We start from the raw sequence: 24,899 nt of genomic DNA, 5'->3' as shown, positions 1-24,899 counted from the left end.
CACCGCACCTCAACTATCAACGACATGCTGGCATCAGGTACGCACCAACACCAACACCACACTTCAACTATCAACGACATGCTGGCATCAGGTACGCACCAACACCAACACCGCACCTCAACTATCAACGACATGCTGGCATCAGGTACGCACCAACACCACACCTCAACCATCAATGACATATTGGCATCAGGTACGCACCAACACCAACACCGCACCTCAACCATCAATGACATGCTGGCATCAGGTACGCACCAACACCACACCTCAACTATCAACGACATGCTGGCATCAGGTACGCACCAACACCACACCTCAACTATCAACGACATGCTGTTATCAGGTACGCACCAACACCACACCTCAACTATCAACGACATGCTGGCATCAGGTACGCACCAACACCGCACCTCAACCATCAACGACATGCTGGCATCAGGTACGCACCAACACCAACACCGCACCTCAACCATCAATGACATGCTGGCATCAGGTATGCACCAACACCAACACCGCACCTCAACCATCAATAACATATTGCTATCAGGTACGCACCAACACCACACCTCAACCATCAACGACATGCTGGCATCAGGTACGCACCAACACCAACACCGCACCTCAACCATCAATGACATGCTGGCATCAGGTACACACCAACACCGCACCTCAACCATCAATGACATGCTGGCATCAGGTACGCACCAACACCAACACCGCACCTCAGCTATCAACAACATGCTGGCATCAGGTACGCACCAACACCGCACCTCAACAATCAATGACATGCTGGCATCTGGTACGCACCAACACCAACACCGCACCTCAACCATCAATGACATGCTGGCATCAGGTACGCACCAACACCGCACCTCAACTATCAACGACATGCTGGCATCAGGTACGCACCAACACCAACACCGCACCTCAACCATCAACGACATGCTGGCATCAGGTACACACCAACACCAACACCACACCACACCTCAACCATCAACGACATGCTGGCATCAGGTACGCACCAACACCAACACTGCACCTCAACTATCAACGACATGCTGGCATCAGGTACGCACCAACACCAACACCGCACCTCAACCATCAACGACATGCTGGCATCAGGTACACACCAACACCAACACCACACCACACCTCAACCATCAACGACATGCTGGCATCAGGTACGCACCAACACCAACACTGCACCTCAACTATCAACGACATGCTGGCATCAGGTATGCACCAACACCACACCTGAACTATCAATGACATATTGGCATCAGGTACGCACCAACACCAACACTGCACCTCAACCATCAATGACATATTGGCATCAGGTACGCACCAACACCAACACTGCACCTCAACTATCAACGACATGCTGGCATCAGGTATGCACCAACACCACACCTGAACTATCAATGACATATTGGCATCAGGTACGCACCAACACCAACACTGCACCTCAACCATCAACGACATGCTGGCATCAGGTACGCACCAACACCAACACTGCACCTCAACTATCAACGACATGCTGGCATCAGGTATGCACCAACACCACACCTGAACTATCAATGACATATTGGCATCAGGTACGCACCAACACCAACACTGCACCTCAACCATCAATGACATATTGGCATCAGGTACGCACCAACACCGCACCTCAACTATCAACGACATGCTGGCATCAGGTACGCACCAACACCAACACCGCACCTCAACCATCACCGACATGCTGGCATCAGGTATGCACCAACACCAACACCGCACCTCAACTATCAACGACATGCTGGCATCAGGTACGCACCAACACCAACACCACACTTCAACTATCAACGACATGCTGGCATCAGGTACGCACCAACACCAACACCGCACCTCAACTATCAACGACATGCTGGCATCAGGTACGCACCAACACCACACCTCAACCATCAATGACATATTGGCATCAGGTACGCACCAACACCAACACCGCACCTCAACCATCAATGACATGCTGGCATCAGGTACGCACCAACACCACACCTCAACTATCAACGACATGCTGGCATCAGGTACGCACCAACACCACACCTCAACTATCAACGACATGCTGGCATCAGGTACGCACCAACACCACACCTCAACTATCAACGACATGCTGGCATCAGGTACGCACCAACACCACACCTCAACTATCAACGACATGCTGGCATCAGGTACGCACCAACACCAACACCGCACCTCAACCATCAATGACATGCTGGCATCAGGTATGCACCAACACCAACACCGCACCTCAACCATCAATGACATATTGCTATCAGGTACGCACCAACACCACACCTCAACCATCAACGACATGCTGGCATCAGGTACGCACCAACACCGCACTTCAACCATCAATGACATGCTGGCATCAGGTACACACCAACACCGCACCTCAACCATCAACGACATGCTGTTATCAGGTACGCACCAACACCACACCTCAACTATCAACGACATGCTGGCATCAGGTACGCACCAACACCGCACCTCAACCATCAACGACATGCTGGCATCAGGTACGCACCAACACCAACACCGCACCTCAACCATCAATGACATGCTGGCATCAGGTATGCACCAACACCAACACCGCACCTCAACCATCAATAACATATTGCTATCAGGTACGCACCAACACCACACCTCAACCATCAACGACATGCTGGCATCAGGTACGCACCAACACCAACACCGCACCTCAACCATCAATGACATGCTGGCATCAGGTACACACCAACACCGCACCTCAACCATCAATGACATGCTGGCATCAGGTACGCACCAACACCAACACCGCACCTCAGCTATCAACAACATGCTGGCATCAGGTACGCACCAACACCGCACCTCAACAATCAATGACATGCTGGCATCTGGTACGCACCAACACCAACACCGCACCTCAACCATCAATGACATGCTGGCATCAGGTACGCACCAACACCGCACCTCAACTATCAACGACATGCTGGCATCAGGTACGCACCAACACCAACACCGCACCTCAACCATCAACGACATGCTGGCATCAGGTACACACCAACACCAACACCACACCACACCTCAACCATCAACGACATGCTGGCATCAGGTACGCACCAACACCAACACTGCACCTCAACTATCAACGACATGCTGGCATCAGGTACGCACCAACACCAACACCGCACCTCAACCATCAACGACATGCTGGCATCAGGTACACACCAACACCAACACCACACCACACCTCAACCATCAACGACATGCTGGCATCAGGTACGCACCAACACCAACACTGCACCTCAACTATCAACGACATGCTGGCATCAGGTATGCACCAACACCACACCTGAACTATCAATGACATATTGGCATCAGGTACGCACCAACACCAACACTGCACCTCAACCATCAATGACATATTGGCATCAGGTACGCACCAACACCAACACTGCACCTCAACTATCAACGACATGCTGGCATCAGGTATGCACCAACACCACACCTGAACTATCAATGACATATTGGCATCAGGTACGCACCAACACCAACACTGCACCTCAACCATCAACGACATGCTGGCATCAGGTACGCACCAACACCAACACTGCACCTCAACTATCAACGACATGCTGGCATCAGGTATGCACCAACACCACACCTGAACTATCAATGACATATTGGCATCAGGTACGCACCAACACCAACACTGCACCTCAACCATCAATGACATATTGGCATCAGGTACGCACCAACACCGCACCTCAACTATCAACGACATGCTGGCATCAGGTACGCACCAACACCAACACCGCACCTCAACCATCACCGACATGCTGGCATCAGGTATGCACCAACACCAACACCGCACCTCAACTATCAACGACATGCTGGCATCAGGTACGCACCAACACCAACACCACACTTCAACTATCAACGACATGCTGGCATCAGGTACGCACCAACACCAACACCGCACCTCAACTATCAACGACATGCTGGCATCAGGTACGCACCAACACCACACCTCAACCATCAATGACATATTGGCATCAGGTACGCACCAACACCAACACCGCACCTCAACCATCAATGACATGCTGGCATCAGGTACGCACCAACACCACACCTCAACTATCAACGACATGCTGGCATCAGGTACGCACCAACACCACACCTCAACTATCAACGACATGCTGTTATCAGGTACGCACCAACACCACACCTCAACTATCAACGACATGCTGGCATCAGGTACGCACCAACACCACACCTCAACTATCAACGACATGCTGGCATCAGGTACGCACCAACACCAACACCGCACCTCAACCATCAATGACATGCTGGCATCAGGTATGCACCAACACCAACACCGCACCTCAACCATCAATGACATATTGCTATCAGGTACGCACCAACACCACACCTCAACCATCAACGACATGCTGGCATCAGGTACGCACCAACACCGCACTTCAACCATCAATGACATGCTGGCATCAGGTACACACCAACACCGCACCTCAACCATCAATGACATGCTGGCATCAGGTACGCACCAACACCAACACCGCACCTCAGCTATCAACGACATGCTGGCATCAGGTACGCACCAACACCGCACCTCAACTATCAATGACATGCTGGCATCTGGTACGCACCAACACCAACACCGCACCTCAACCATCAATGACATGCTGGCATCAGGTACGCACCAACACCGCACCTCAACTATCAATGACATGCTGGCATCTGGTACGCACCAACACCAACACCGCACCTCAACCATCAATGACATATTGGCATCAGGTACGCACCAACACCAACACCGCACCTCAACTATCAACGACATGCTGGCATCAGGTACGCACCAACACCAACACCGCACCTCAACCATCAACGACATGCTGGCATCAGGTACACACCAACACCGCACCTCAACCATCAATGACATGTTGGCATCAGGTATGCACCAACACCAACACCACACCTCACCTATCAATGACATGCTGGCATCAGGTATGCACCAAAACCAACACCACACCTCAACTATCAACGACATGCTGGCATCAGGTACGCACCAACACCAACACCGCACCTCAACCATCAACGACATGCTGGCATCATGTACGCACCAACACCACACCTCAACTATCAACGACATGTTGGCATCAGGTATGCACCAACACCAACACCACACCTCACCTATCAATGACATGCTGGCATCAGGTATGCACCAAAACCAACACCACACCTCAACTATCAACGACATGCTGGCATCAGGTACGCACCAACACCAACACCGCACCTCAACCATCAATGACATATTGGCATCAGGTATGCACCAAAACCAACACCACACCTCAACTATCAACGACATGCTGGCATCAGGTACGCACCAACACCAACACCGCACATCATCCATCAATGACATATTGGCATCAGGTATGCACCAAAACCAACACCACACCTCAACTATCAACGACATGCTGGCATCAGGTACGCACCAACACCAACACCGCACCTCAACCATCAACGACATGCTGGCATCAGGTACGCACCAACACCACACCTCAACTATCAACGACATGTTGGCATCAGGTACGCACCAACACCAACACCACACCTCAACTATCAACGACATGTTGGCATCAGGTACGCACCAACACCAACACCACACCTCAACTATCAACGACATGCTGGCATCAGGTACGCACCAGCACCAACACCACACCTCAACTATCAACGACATGCTGGCATCAGGTACGCACCAACACCAACACCACACCTCAACTATCAACGACATGCTGGCATCAGGTATGCACCAACACCAACACCACACCTCAACTATCAACGACATGCTGGCATCAGGTACGCACCAGCACCAACACCACACCTCAACTATCAACGACATGCTGGCATCAGGTACGCACCAACACCAACACCACACCTCAACTATCAACGACATGCTGGCATCAGGTATGCACCAACACCAACACCACACCTCCACTATCAACGACATGTTGGCATCAGGTACGCACCAACACCACACCTCAACCATCAACGACATGCTGGCATCAGGTATGCACCAACACCGCACCTCAACTATCAACGACATGTTGGCATCAGGTACGCACCAACACCAACACCACACCTCAACTATCAACGACATGTTGGCATCAGGTACGCACCAACACCAACACCACACCTCAACTATCAACGACATGCTGGCATCAGGTACGCACCAGCACCAACACCACACCTCAACTATCAACGACATGTTGGCATCAGGTATGCACCAAAACCAACACCACACCTCAACTATCAACGACATGCTGGCATCAGGTACGCACCAACACCAACACCGCACCTCAACCATCAACGACATGCTGGCATCAGGTACGCACCAACACCAACACCACACCTCAACCATCAACGACATGCTGGCATCAGGTACGCACCAACACCACACCTCAACTATCAACGACATGCTGGCATCAGGTACGCACCAACACCACACCTCAACCATCAACGACATGCTGGCATCAGGTACGCACCAACACCACACCTCAACTATCAACGACATGCTGGCATCAGGTACGCACCAACACCACACCTCAACTATCAACGACATGTTGGCATCAGGTACGCACCAACACCACACCTCAACCATCAACGACATGCTGGCATCAGGTACGCACCAACACCACACCTCAACTATCAACGACATGCTGGCATCAGGTACGCACCAACACCACACCTCAACTATCAACGACATGCTGGCATCAGGTACGCACCAACACCAACACCACACCTCAACTATCAACGACATGCTGGCATCAGGTACGCACCAACACCGCACCACACCTGAACTATCAACGACATGCTGGCATCAGGTACGCACCAACACCAACACCGCACCTCAACCATCAACGACATGCGGGCATCATGTGCCCTGTCTCCTAGGGGACATCCCAAACCTGATCTGTAAGGAAATAGTGGACATGATCGTGAGGCATCCCCTAGCTAGTGTGTTAGTATGCTAGTGTGTGCCCTATCTCCTAGGGGACATCCCAGACCTGTTCAGTGAGGAGGAAGTGGATATGATCGTGACGTCCATCCGTATGGAGCTAAGAGGACTGGGCCTGATTGACAACAGAGACAACTGCTGGGCCTTCTTCATCGAGAGGATACGGAGGCAGCTCAAGGTCTGTCTACTGGGCTCAATGAGATCAATCAATTAAAGTCCGCTCTATAACAGGAAATGTAATAGGTGGAAGGTGGAAACTGTGTTTACAACAAAGTATGCGCAATTTATTTCCTGAAGAGGGAAATGTCAACAGTGACAAATAGTGGATTTGTCTCTGTCCTCTTTTCCCTCTCCTGTCTCCCCCCTCTGTTCTTCTTCCCTCCATCTCGCTACAGGTGGTCCTGTGTTTTTCCCCGGTAGGGTTCACCCTGCGTACCCGTGCTCGTAAGTTCCCGGCCCTGGTCAACTGTACGGCCATAGACTGGTTCCACTCCTGGCCTCAGCTGGCCCTTCAGTCTGTCAGCACCACCTTCATAGAAAAGATACCGGATCTGGAGGTTAACACCAGTCCGACGACACATCACAATCACATAGACGGTGGATGATATATATGGAGAACAGTCGTTTGTTTGCATATCCATGTTTTCTCTCTAACCTCTCTAGCCGGATGTCCGTGCGTCCATCAGTGAGTTTATCTCCTACGCCCACACCAGTGTTAACGAGGTGAGAGGCTGAGAATTAATTTAACTTTACAACATAAAGGACTTCATTTCAGTGACAGTTGAGTGGGTCATCATAGTTATATAAATCAAGTGACAGATCATTTGAATATAATATTGTACTTTATTGTCTAAATGTGTTCCAGGTGAGTGTGAAGTACCAGCAGAACGAGAAGCACTTCAACTACACCACTCCCAAGAGCTTCCTAGAGTTTATGAAGCTGTACGGTAACCTACTGGGGACAAAACGCAGAGAGCTCACTCAGAAGATGGAGAGACTGGAGAACGGCCTGCAGAAACTACAGACCACGGCCTCACAGGTCAGTCAGACTCATAGTCCCCCCCCCCCCCCCCCCCCCCACACACACACACACACACAGGAACACACTTCGCCTCTTCCCTCTCTCTCTCTCTCTCTCTGAGCCATCTCTCTACCGACCCTCCATCCATATCTACTTCCCCCTTCTCAGGTGGAGGATCTTAAGGCTAAGTTAGCAGTCCAGGAAGTAGAGCTGTGGCAGAGGAACACAGACACAGAGGCTCTCATCTCTAAGATCGGCCAGCAGACAGACAAACTCAACCAGGAGAGGACTGTGGCAGACGCGGAGGAACAGAGGGTAAGAGTGAGCACGTGAGCCTTGATCAGTTTCAAGGAATCCTCAAAAAATCGAAATGGTGTTGGTAGTAATTATTAGGTAATTACCATTTTGTTGTGCCATTTCTAAGTTGAAATGTGCAATGTATAAGTGTTTAGTGTGTGGTGCTGTGTGTTGTTGTCCTTTAGGTAGGAACCATCCAGGCTGAGGTGACCACACAGCAACAGCAGAGTGAAGAGGACCTGGCGAAGGCTGAACCTGCCTTACAGGCAGCTGACGCAGCCCTCAACACACTCAACAGGGTAACACACAGCTCTACAGGCAGCTGACACAGCCCTCAACACACTCAACAGGGTAACACACAGCTCTACAGGCAGCTGACGCAGCCCTCAACACACTCAACAGGGTAACACACAGCTCTACAGGCAGCTGACGCAGCCCTCAACACACTCAACAGGTTAACACACAGCTCTACAGGCAGCTGACGCAGCCCTCAACACACTCAACAGGGTAACACACAGCTCTACAGGCAGCTGACGCAGCCCTCAACACACTCAACAGGGTAACACACAGCTCTACAGGCAGCTGACGCAGCCCTCAACTCACTCAACAGGGTAACACACAGCTCTACAGGCAGCTGACGCAGCCCTCAACTCACTCAACAGGGTAACACACAGCTCTACAGGCAGCTGACGTAGCCCTCAACACACTCAACAGGGTAACACACAGCTCTACAGGCAGCTGACGCAGCCATCAACACACTCAACAGGGTAACACACAGCCTTACAGGCAGCTGACGCAGCCATCAACACACTCAACAGGGTAACACACAGCTCTGCAGGCAGCTGACGCAGCCCTCAACACACTCAACAGGGTAACACACAGCTCTACAGGCAGCTGACGCAGCCCTCAACACACTCAACAGGGTAACACACAGCCTTACAGGCAGCTGACGCAGCCCTCAACACACTCAACAGGGTAACACACAGCCTTACAGGCAGCTGACGCAGCCCTCAACACACTCAACAGGGTAACACACAGCTCTACAGGCAGCTGACGCAGCCCTCAACACACTGAACAGGGTAACACACAGCTCTACAGGCAGCTGACGCAGCCCTCAACACACTCAACAGGGTAACACACAGCTCTACAGGCAGCTAACGCAGCCCTCAACACACTCAACAGGGTAACACACAGCTCTACAGGCAGCTGACGCAGCCCTCAACACACTCAACACACTGTTTGAAAAGACTGCCTGAAATTTCAGCCTGTTGTGGTGGAAGGGAGTATTGGCCTGCCTGGTGACATCACCAGGTAACTGAGTTAGTAGACCAATAAGAAAGAGAATTCCAAACCTCTCTTCCAATAGCGGCTCATTTTAATTTTTCCCCTCCCCAGTTAGACCACTACCTGACAGTCCTAGCAAAATTCTTATTGAGAAATTGCTCTTTGCCAATAAGCAATTTTTTTTACCATTTTAATTTAAAACAATAGCAATAAGGTACATAATTGCTACCCGTTAAAAAACTAAAAGCCGGCCTCCCGGGTGGCGCAGTGGTTAAGGGCGCTGTACTGCAGCGCCAGCTGTGCCATCAGAGTCCCTGGGTTCGCGCCCAGGCTCTGTCGTAACCGGCCACGACCGGGAGGTCCGTGGGGCGACGCACAATTGGCCTAGCGTCGTCCGGGTTAGGGAGGGCTTGGTCGGTCGGGATGTCCTTGTCTCATCGCGCACCAGCGACTCCTGTGGCGGGCCGGGCGCAGTGCGCGCTAACCAAGGTTGCCCGACACATTGGTGCGGCTGTTGGATGCGCGCTGTGTAAAGAAGCAGTGCGGCTTGGTTGGGTTGTGTATCGGAGGACGCATGACTTTCAACCTTTGTCTCTCCCGAGCCTGTACGGGAGTTGTAGCGATGAGACAAGATAGTAGATACTACAACAATTGGATACTACGAAATTGGGGAGAAAAAGGGTTAAAAAAAATAATAAAATAAACTAAAAGCCTCAAGACGAAGGCCCTGAGGCCAATACGTAAAGCTTAAGATACTAGCAAGAGCAGTTTGCAGGTTTCTTATTTTTTTCTCATGTTATTCAATTGTTACCATGCACCTGCAACAAAGATAGCTCAGATTTGCCTTTTGAATTTGACTTAATTGCTACCCATAAATTATTTGATATGGAGATATATTAGACCTTTAATACAGGACGTTTTTTTTAATATCATGCGATTCCTAATAATGTGTGTCCTCCCACTAGCTGAACCTGACAGAGTTGAAGACGTTCCCTAACCCCCCAGCCATAGTGACTAACGTGTCTGCTGCTGTCATGGTGCTACTGGCTCCTCATGGTAAATTACCCAAAGACCGCAGCTGGAAGGCAGCGAAAGTAGTCATGAGCAAGGTCAGTCTTGGTGTGTCTTGTCTTGTCTTGTCTGTGTGACCATGTGTGTAAGGACCATATATCCCATAGGTGACAGTTTGTCTGTCTGGCCGTCCGTGTGTCTGTGTCACTTTGTGTTAACGGCAGTGTTTCAGAGTGTTTCAGAGTGTGCACGCCCATGTGTGTGTCTATGCCCAGGTGGATGACTTCCTACAGGCGTTGGTGAACTTTGACAAGGAACACATCCCGGAATCGACAGTGAGGTGCGTGAGAGATGAGTACCTCAGTGACCCAGAGTTTAACCCTGAGTTTGTCAGACTCAAATCATCCGCCGCAGCCGGTCTCTGTGCCTGGGTCCTCAACATCATACGCTTCCACGAGGTACACTCCACACACACTAATACACAATACTGTATACACCCCACACAGTAATACACAATACTGTATACACCCCACACAGTAATACACAATACTGTATACACCCCACACAGTAATACACAATACTGTATACACCCCACACAGTAATACACAATACTGTATACACCCCACACACACTAATACACAATACTGTATACACCCCACACAGTAATACACAATACTGTATACACCCCACACAGTAATACACAATACTGTATACACCCCACACAGTAATACACAATACTGTATACACCCCACATACTAATACACAATACTGTATACACTGCACACACGAATACACAATACTGTATACACCACACACACTAATACACAATACTGTATACACCCCACACAGTAATACACAATACTGTATACACCCCACATACCAATACACAATACTGTATACACCCCACACAGTAATACGCAATGCTGAATACACCCCACACAGTAATACACAATACTGTATACACCCCACACAGTAATACACAATACTGTATACACCCCACACAGTAATACAGAATACTGTATACACCCCACACAGTAATACACAATGCTGTATACACCCCACACAGTAATACACAATACTGTATACATTCCACACAGTAATACACAATGCTGAATACACCCCACACAGTAATACACAATACTGTATACACCCCACACAGTAATACACAATACTGTATACACCCCACACAGGAATACACAATGCTGAATACACCCCACACAGTAATACACAATGCTGAATACACCCCACACAGTAATACACAATACTGTATACACCCCACACACTAATACACAATACTGTATACACCCCACACAGTAATACACAATACTGTATACACCCCACACAGTAATACACAATACTGTATACACCCCACACACACTAATACACAATACTGTATACACCCCACACAGTAATACACAATACTGTATACACCCCACACAGTAATACACAATACTGTATACACCCCACACAGTAATACACAATACTGTATACACCCCACACAGTAATACACAATACTGTATACACCCCACATACTAATACACAATACTGTATACACCCCACACAGTAATACACAATACTGTATACACCCCACACAGTAATACACAATACTGTATACACCCCACATTCTAATACACAATACTGTATACACCCCACACAGTAATACACAATGCTGAATACACCCCACACAGTAATACACAATACTGTATACACCCCACACAGTAATACACAATGCTGAATACACTCCACACACACTAATACACAATACTGTATACACCCCACACAGTAATACACAATGCTGAATACACTCCACACACACTAATACACAATACTGTATACACCCCACACAGTAATACACAATACTGTATACACCCCACACAGTAATACACAATGCTGAATACACTCCACACACACTAATACACAATACTGTATACTCCACACACACTAATACACAATACTGTATACACCCCACACAGTAATACACAATACTTTATACACCCCACACAGTAATACACAATACTGTATACACCCCACACAGTAATTCACAATGCTGAATACACTCCACACACACTAATACACAATGCTGTATACACCCCACACAGTAATACACAATACTGTATACACCCCACACAGTAATACACAATGCTGAATACACTCCACACACACTAATACACAATACTGTATACTCCACACACACTAATACACAATACTGTATACACCCCACACAGTAATACACAATACTTTATACACCCCACACAGTAATACACAATACTGTATACACCCCACACAGTAATTCACAATGCTGAATACACCCCACACAGTAATACACAATGCTGAATACACTCCACACACACTAATACACAATACTGTATACACCCCACACAGTAATACACAATACTGTATACACCCCACACAGTAATACACAATACTGTATACACCCCACACAGTAATACACAATGCTGAATACACCCCACACAGTAATACATAATGCTGAATACACTCCACACACACTAATACACAATGCTGAATACACCCCACACAGTAATACACAATACTGTATACACCCCACACAGTAATACACAATACTGTATACACCCCACACAGTAATACACTATACTGTATACACCCCACACAGTAATACACAATACTGTATACACCCCACACAGTAATACACAATACTGTATACACCCCACATACCAATACACAATACTGTATACACCCCACACAGTAATACACAATGCTGAATACACCCCACACAGTAATACACAATACTGTATACACCCCACACAGTAATACACAATGCTGAATACACCCCACACAGTAATACACAATACTGTATACACCCCACACAGTAATACAGAATACTGTATACACCCCACACAGTAATACACAATGCTGTATACACCCCACACAGTAATACACAATACTGTATACATTCCACACAGTAATACACAATGCTGAATACACCCCACACAGTAATACACAATACTGTATACACCCCACACAGTAATACACAATACTGTATACACCCCACACAGGAATACACAATGCTGAATACACCCCACACAGTAATACACAATGCTGAATACACCCCACACAGTAATACACAATACTGTATACACCCCACACACTAATACACAATACTGTATACACCCCACACAGTAATACACAATACTGTATACACCCCACACAGTAATACACAATACTGTATACACCCCACACACACTAATACACAATACTGTATACACCCCACACAGTAATACACAATACTGTATACACCCCACACAGTAATACACAATACTGTATACACCCCACACAGTAATACACAATACTGTATACACCCCACACAGTAATACACAATACTGTATACACCCCACATACTAATACACAATACTGTATACACCCCACACAGTAATACACAATACTGTATACACCCCACACAGTAATACACAATACTGTATACACCCCACATTCTAATACACAATACTGTATACACCCCACACAGTAATACACAATGCTGAATACACCCCACACAGTAATACACAATACTGTATACACCCCACACAGTAATACACAATGCTGAATACACTCCACACACACTAATACACAATACTGTATACACCCCACACAGTAATACACAATGCTGAATACACTCCACACACACTAATACACAATACTGTATACACCCCACACAGTAATACACAATACTGTATACACCCCACACAGTAATACACAATGCTGTATACACCCCACACAGTAATACACAATACTGTATACACCCCACACAGTAATACACAATGCTGAATACACTCCACACACACTAATACACAATACTGTATACTCCACACACACTAATACACAATACTGTATACACCCCACACAGTAATACACAATACTTTATACACCCCACACAGTAATACACAATATTGTATACACCCCACACAGTAATTCACAATGCTGAATACACCCCACACAGTAATACACAATGCTGAATACACTCCACACACACTAATACACAATACTGTATACACCCCACACAGTAATACACAATACTGTATACACCCCACACAGTAATACACAATACTGTATACACCCCACACAGTAATACACAATGCTGAATACACCCCACACAGTAATACATAATGCTGAATACACTCCACACACACTAATACACAATGCTGAATACACCCCACACAGTAATACACAATACTGTATACACCCCACACAGTAATACACAATACTGTATACACCCCACACAGTAATACACTATACTGTATACACCCCACACAGTAATACACAATACTGTATACACCCCACACAGTAATACACAATACTGTATACACCCCACACAGTAATACACAATACTGTATACACCCCACACAGCAATACACAATACTGTATACACCCCACACAGTAATACACAATGCTGAATACACCCCAGACAGTAATACACAATACTGTATACACCCCACATACTAATACACAATGCTGTATACACACCACACAGTAATACACAATACTGTATACACCCCACATACTAATACACAATACTGTATACACCCCACACAGTAATACACAATGCTGAATACACCCCACACAGTAATACACAATACTGTATACACCCCACACAGTAATACACAATGCTGAATACACCCCACACAGTAATACACAATACTGTTTACACCCCACACAGTAATACACAATACTGTATACACCCCACACAGTAATACACAATGCTGAATACACCCCACACAGTAATACACAATACTGTATACACCCCACACAGTAATACACAATACTGTATACACCCCACACAGTAATACACAATACTGTATACACCCCACACACACTAATACACAATACTGTATACACCCCACACAGTAATACACAATACTGTATACACCCCACACAGTAATACACAATGCTGAATACACCCCACACAGTAATACACAATACTGTATACACCCCACACAGTAATACACAATACTGTATACAACCCACATACTAATACACAATACTGTATACACCCCACACAGTAATACACTATACTGTATACACCCCACACAGTAATACACAATACTGTATACACCCCACACAGTAATACACAATACTGTATACACCCCACATACCAATACACAATACTGTATACACCCCACACAGTAATACACAATGCTGAATACACCCCACACAGTAATACACAATACTGTATACACCCCACACAGTAATACACAATGCTGAATACACCCCACACAGTAATACACAATACTGTATACACCCCACACAGTAATACAGAATACTGTATACACCCCACACAGTAATACACAATGCTGTATACACCCCACACAGTAATACACAATACTGTATACATTCCACACAGTAATACACAATGCTGAATACACCCCACACAGTAATACACAATACTGTATACACCCCACACAGTAATACACAATACTGTATACACCCCACACAGGAATACACAATGCTGAATACACCCCACACAGTAATACACAATGCTGAATACACCCCACACAGTAATACACAATACTGTATACACCCCACACACTAATACACAATACTGTATACACCCCACACAGTAATACACAATACTGTATACACCCCACACAGTAATACACAATACTGTATACACCCCACACACACTAATACACAATACTGTATACACCCCACACAGTAATACACAATACTGTATACACCCCACACAGTAATACACAATACTGTATACACCCCACACAGTAATACACAATACTGTATACACCCCACACAGTAATACACAATACTGTATACACCCCACATACTAATACACAATACTGTATACACCCCACACAGTAATACACAATACTGTATACACCCCACACAGTAATACACAATACTGTATACACCCCACATTCTAATACACAATACTGTATACACCCCACACAGTAATACACAATGCTGAATACACCCCACACAGTAGTACACAATACTGTATACACCCCACACAGTAATACACAATGCTGAATACACTCCACACACACTAATACACAATACTGTATACACACCACACAGTAATACACAATGCTGAATACACTCCACACACACTAATACACAATACTGTATACACCCCACACAGTAATACACAATACTGTATACACCCCACACTGTAATACACAATGCTGTATACACCCCACACAGTAATACACAATACTGTATACACCCCACACAGTAATACACAATGCTGAATACACTCCACACACACTAATACACAATACTGTATACACCCCACACAGTAATACACAATACTGTATACACCCCACACAGTAATACACAATGCTGAATACACCCCACACAGTAATACACAATACTGTATACACCCCACACAGTAATACACAGTACTGTATACACCCCACATACTAATACACAATACTGTATACACCCCACACAGTAATACACTATACTGTATACACCCCACACAGTAATACACAATACTGTATACACCCCACACAGTAATACACAATACTGTATACACCCCACATACCAATACACAATACTGTATACACCCCACACAGTAATACACAATGCTGAATACACCCCACACAGTAATACACAATACTGTATACACCCCACACAGTAATACACAATGCTGAATACACCCCACACAGTAATACACAATACTGTATACACCCCACACAGTAATACAGAATACTGTATACACCCCACACAGTAATACACAATGCTGTATACACCCCACACAGTAATACACAATACTGTATACATTCCACACAGTAATACACAATGCTGAATACACCCCACACAGTAATACACAATACTGTATACACCCCACACAGTAATACACAATACTGTATACACCCCACACAGGAATACACAATGCTGAATACACCCCACACAGTAATACACAATGCTGAATACACCCCACACAGTAATACACAATACTGTATACACCCCACACACTAATACACAATACTGTATACACCCCACACAGTAATACACAATACTGTATACACCCCACAGAGTAATACACAATACTGTATACACCCCACACACACTAATACACAATACTGTATACACCCCACACAGTAATACACAATACTGTATACACCCCACACAGTAATACACAATACTGTATACACCCCACACAGTAATACACAATACTGTATACACCCCACACAGTAATACACAATACTGTATACACCCCACATACTAATACACAATACTGTATACACCCCACACAGTAATACACAATACTGTATACACCCCACACAGTAATACACAATACTGTATACACCCCACATTCTAATACACAATACTGTATACACCCCACACAGTTATACACAATGCTGAATACACCCCACACAGTAATACACAATACTGTATACACCCCACACAGTAATACACAATGCTGAATACACTCCACACACACTAATACACAATACTGTATACACCCCACACAGTAATACACAATGCTGAATACACTCCACACACACTAATACACAATACTGTATACACCCCACACAGTAATACACAATACTGTATACACCCCACACTGTAATACACAATGCTGTATACACCCCACACAGTAATACACAATACTGTATACACCCCACACAGTAATACACAATGCTGAATACACTCCACACACACTAATACACAATACTGTATACTCCACACACACTAATACACAATACTGTATACACCCCACACAGTAATACACAATACGTTATACACCCCACACAGTAATACACAATATTGTATACACCCCACACAGTAATTCACAATGCTGAATACACCCCACACAGTAATACACAATGCTGAATACACTCCACACACACTAATACACAATACTGTATACACCCCACACAGTAATACACAATACTGTATACACCCCACACAGTAATACACAATACTGTATACACCCCACACAGTAATACACAATGCTGAATACACCCCACACAGTAATACATAATGCTGAATACACTCCACACACACTAATACACAATGCTGAATACACCCCACACAGTAATACACAATACTGTATACACCCCACACAGTAATACACAATACTGTATACACCCCACACAGTAATACACTATACTGTATACACCCCACACAGTAATACACAATACTGTATACACCCCACACAGTAATACACAATACTGTATACACCCCACACAGTAATACACAATACTGTATACACCCCACACAGTAATACACTATACTGTATACACCCCACACAGTAATACACAATGCTGAATACACCCCAGACAGTAATACACAATACTGTATACACCCCACATACTAATACACAATGCTGTATACACACCACACAGTAATACACAATACTGTATACACCCCACATACTAATACACAATACTGTATACACCCCACACAGTAATACACAATGCTGAATACACCCCACACAGTAATACACAATACTGTATACACCCCACACAGTAATACACAATGCTGAATACACCCCACACAGTAATACACAATACTGTTTACACCCCACACAGTAATACACAATACTGTATACACCCCACACAGTAATACACAATACTGTATACACCCCACACAGTAATACACAATACTGTATACACCCCACACAGTAATACACAATACTGTATACACCCCACACACACTAATACACAATACTGTATACACCCCACACAGTAATACACAATACTGTATACACCCCACACAGTAATACACAATGCTGAATACACCCCACACAGTAATACACAATACTGTATACACCCCACACAGTAATACACAATACTGTATACACCCCACATACTAATACACAATACTGTATACACCCCACACACTAATACACAATACTGTATACACCCCACACACTAATACACAATACTGTATACACCCCACACAGTAATACACAATACTGTATACACCCCACATACTAATACACAATAATGTATACACCCCACACAGTAATACACAATGCTGAATACACCCCACACAGTAATACACAATACTGTATACACCCCACACAGTAATACACAATGCTGAATACACCCCACACAGTAATACACAATACTGTATACACCCCACACAGTAATACACAATACTGTATACACCCCACACAGGAATACACAATGCTGAATACACCCCACACAGTAATACACAATGCTGAATACACCCCACACAGTAATACACAATACTGTATACACCCCACACACTAATACACAATACTGTATACACCCCACACAGTAATACACAATACTGTATACACCCCACACAGTAATACACAATACTGTATACACCCCACACACACTAATACACAATACTGTATACACCCCACACAGTAATACACAATACTGTATACACCCCACACAGTAATACACAATACTGTATACACCCCACACAGTAATACACAATACTGTATACACCCCACACAGTAATACACAATACTGTATACACCCCACATACTAATACACAATACTGTATACACCCCACACAGTAATACACAATACTGTATACACCCCACACAGTAATACACAATACTGTATACACCCCACATTCTAATACACAATACTGTATACACCCCACACAGTAATACACAATGCTGAATACACCCCACACAGTAATACACAATACTGTATACACCCCACACAGTAATACACAATGCTGAATACACTCCACACACACTAATACACAATACTGTATACACCCCACACAGTAATACACAATGCTGAATACACTCCACACACACTAATACACAATACTGTATACACCCCACACAGTAATACACAATACTGTATACACCCCACACAGTAATACACAATGCTGTATACACCCCACACAGTAATACACAATACTGTATACACCCCACACAGTAATACACAATGCTGAATACACTCCACACACACTAATACACAATACTGTATACTCCACACACACTAATACACAATACTGTATACACCCCACACAGTAATACACAATACTTTATACACCCCACACAGTAATACACAATATTGTATACACCCCACACAGTAATTCACAATGCTGAATACACCCCACACAGTAATACACAATGCTGAATACACTCCACACACACTAATACACAATACTGTATACACCCCACACAGTAATACACAATACTGTATACACCCCACACAGTAATACACAATACTGTATACACCCCACACAGTAATACACAATGCTGAATACACCCCACACAGTAATACATAATGCTGAATACACTCCACACACACTAATACACAATGCTGAATACACCCCACACAGTAATACACAATACTGTATACACCCCACACAGTAATACACAATACTGTATACACCCCACACAGTAATACACTATACTGTATACACCCCACACAGTAATACAAAATACTGTATACACCCCACACAGTAATACACAATACTGTATACACCCCACACAGTAATACACAATACTGTATACACCCCACACAGTAATACACTATACTGTATACACCCCACACAGTAATACACAATGCTGAATACACCCCAGACAGTAATACACAATACTGTATACACCCCACATACTAATACACAATGCTGTATACACACCACACAGTAATACACAATACTGTATACACCCCACATACTAATACACAATACTGTATACACCCCACACAGTAATACACAATGCTGAATACACCCCACACAGTAATACACAATACTGTATACATCCCACACAGTAATACACAATGCTGAATACACCCCACACAGTAATACACAATACTGTTTACACCCCACACAGTAATACACAATACTGTATACACCCCACACAGTAATACACAATACTGTATACACCCCACACAGTAATACACAATACTGTATACACCCCACACAGTAATACACAATACTGTATACACCCCACACACACTAATACACAATACTGTATACACCCCACACAGTAATACACAATACTGTATACACCCCACACAGTAATACACAATGCTGAATACACCCCACACAGTAATACACAATACTGTATACACCCCACACAGTAATACACAATACTGTATACACCCCACATACTAATACACAATACTGTATACACCCCACACACTAATACACAATACTGTATACACCCCACACACTAATACACAATACTGTATACACCCCACACAGTAATACACAATACTGTATACACCCCACATACTAATACACAATACTGTATACACCCCACACAGTAATACACAATGCTGAATACACCCCACACAGTAATACACAATACTGTATACACCCCACACAGTAATACACAATGCTGAATACACCCCACACAGTAATACACAATACTGTATACACCCCACACAGTAATACACAATACTGTATACACCCCACACAGTAATACACAATGCTGAATACACCCCACACAGTAATACACAATGCTGAATACACCCCACACAGTAATACACAATACTGTATACACCCCACACACTAATACACAATACTGTATGCACCCCACACAGTAATACACAATACTGTATACACCCCACACACACTAATACACAATACTGTATACACCCCACACAGTAATACACAATACTGTATACACCCCACACAGTAATACACAATACTGTATACACCCCACACAGTAATACACAATACTGTATACACCCCACACAGTAATACACAATACTGTATACACCCCACATACTAATACACAATACTGTATACACCCCACACACTAATACACAATACTGTATACACCCCACACAGTAATACACAATACTGTATACACCCCACACACTAATACACAATACTGTATACACCCCACACAGTAATACACAATACTGTATACACCCCACACAGTAATACACAATACTGTATACACCCCACACACACTAATACACAATACTGTATACACCCCACACACACTAATACACAATACTGTATACACCCCACACAGTAATACACAATGCTGAATACACTACACACACACTAATACACAATACTGTATACACCCCACACAGTAATACACAATGCTGTATACACCCCACACAGTAATACACAATACTGTATACACTACACAGTAATACACAATGCTGTATACACCCCACACAGTAATACACAATACTGTATACACCCCACACAGTAATACACAATACTGTATACACCCCACATTCTAATACACAATACTGTATACACCCCACACAGTAATACACAATGCTGAATACACCCCACACAGTAATACACAATACTGTATACACCCCACACAGTAATACACAATGCTGAATACACTCCACACACACTAATACACAATACTGTATACACCCCACACAGTAATACACAATGCTGAATACAGTCCACACACACTAATACACAATACTGTATACACCCCACACAGTAATACACAATACTGTATACACCCCACACAGTAATACACAATGCTGTATACACCCCACACAGTAATACACAATACTGTATACACCCCACACAGTAATACACAATGCTGAATACACTCCACACACACTAATACACAATACTGTATACTCCACACACACTAATACACAATACTGTATACACCCCACACAGTAATACACAATACTGTATACACCCCACACAGTAATACACAATACTGTATACACCCCACACAGTAATACACAATGCTGAATACACCCCACACAGTAATACACAATGCTGAATACACTCCACACACACTAATACACAATACTGTATACACCCCACACAGTAATACACAATACTGTATACACCCCACACAGTAATACACAATACTGTATACACCCCACACAGTAATACACAATGCTGAATACACCCCACACAGTAATACATAATGCTGAATACACTCCACACACACTAATACACAATGCTGAATACACCCCACACAGTAATACACAATACTGTATACACCCCACACAGTAATACACAATACTGTATACACCCCACACAGTAATACACTATACTGTATACACCCCACACAGTAATACACAATACTGTATACACCCCACACAGTAATACACAATACTGTATACACCCCACACAGTAATACACAATACTGTATACACCCCACACAGTAATACACAATACTGAATACACCCCACACAGTAATACACAATGCTGAATACACCCCAGACAGTAATACACAATACTGTATACACCCCAAATACTAATACACAATGCTGTATACACACCACACAGTAATACACAATACTGTATACACCCCACACAGTAATACACAATACTGTATACACCCCACACAGTAATACACAATACTGTATACACCCCACATACTAATACACAATACTGTATACACTCCACACACTAATACACAATACTGTATACACCTCACATAGTAATACACAATACTGTATACACCCCACACAGTAATACACAATGCTGAATACACCCCACACAGTAACACACAATGCTGAATACACCCCACACAGTAATACACAATACTGTATACACCCCACACACTAATACACAATACTGTATACACCCCACACAGTAATACACAATACTATATACACCCCACACAGTAATACACAATACTGTATACACCCCACACAGTAATACACAATACTGTATACACCCCACACACACTAATACACAATACTGTATACACCCCACACAGTAATACACAATACTGTATACACCCCACACAGTAATACACAATACTTTATACACCCCACACAGTAATACACAATACTGTATACACCCCACATACTAATACACAATACTGTATACACCCCACACAATACTGTATACACCCCACACACTAATACACAATACTGTATACACCCCACACAGTAATACACAATACTGTATACACCCCACATACTAATACACAATACTGTATACACCCCACACAGTAATACACAATGCTGAATACACCCCACACAGTAATACACAATACTGTATACACCCCACACAGTAATACACAATACTGTATACACCCCACACAGTAATACACAATGCTGAATACACCCCACACAGTAATACACAATACTGTATACACCCCACACAGTAATACACAATACTGTATACACCCCACACAGTAATACACAATACTGTATACACCCCACACACACTAATACACAATACTGTATACACCCCACACAGTAATACACAATACTGTATACACCCCACACAGTAATACACAATGCTGAATACACCCCACACAGTAATACACAATGCTGAATACACCCCACACAGTAATACACAATACTGTATACACCCCACACACGAATACAC

The 24,899-nt window shown here is 44.3% G+C and overlaps 1 protein-coding gene across 1 annotated transcript in view; it reads left to right on the top strand.

Annotated features, from left to right (window-relative positions):
• dnah9l (dynein, axonemal, heavy polypeptide 9 like) overlaps nucleotides 1-24,899 on the top strand; it is a 76,105-nt gene that overhangs the window by 20,876 nt on the left and 30,330 nt on the right. Inside the window, exons 35-42 of the mRNA XM_036967086.1 lie at nucleotides 7,090-7,232; nucleotides 7,450-7,611; nucleotides 7,718-7,777; nucleotides 7,920-8,093; nucleotides 8,244-8,390; nucleotides 8,558-8,671; nucleotides 10,622-10,765; nucleotides 10,943-11,125. Of these exons, the coding sequence (XP_036822981.1) occupies nucleotides 7,090-7,232; nucleotides 7,450-7,611; nucleotides 7,718-7,777; nucleotides 7,920-8,093; nucleotides 8,244-8,390; nucleotides 8,558-8,671; nucleotides 10,622-10,765; nucleotides 10,943-11,125 (1,127 nt within the window). The remainder of the gene's footprint in view (nucleotides 1-7,089; nucleotides 7,233-7,449; nucleotides 7,612-7,717; nucleotides 7,778-7,919; nucleotides 8,094-8,243; nucleotides 8,391-8,557; nucleotides 8,672-10,621; nucleotides 10,766-10,942; nucleotides 11,126-24,899) is intronic.

The sequence above is a fragment of the Oncorhynchus mykiss genome, chromosome 28, assembly GCF_013265735.2.
Source record: "Oncorhynchus mykiss isolate Arlee chromosome 28, USDA_OmykA_1.1, whole genome shotgun sequence".
Classification (NCBI taxonomy): Eukaryota; Metazoa; Chordata; class Actinopteri; order Salmoniformes; family Salmonidae; genus Oncorhynchus; species Oncorhynchus mykiss.
The sequence above is the reverse complement of the archived record's forward strand: the minus strand, read 5'-3'. Positions and strand labels throughout refer to the sequence as shown.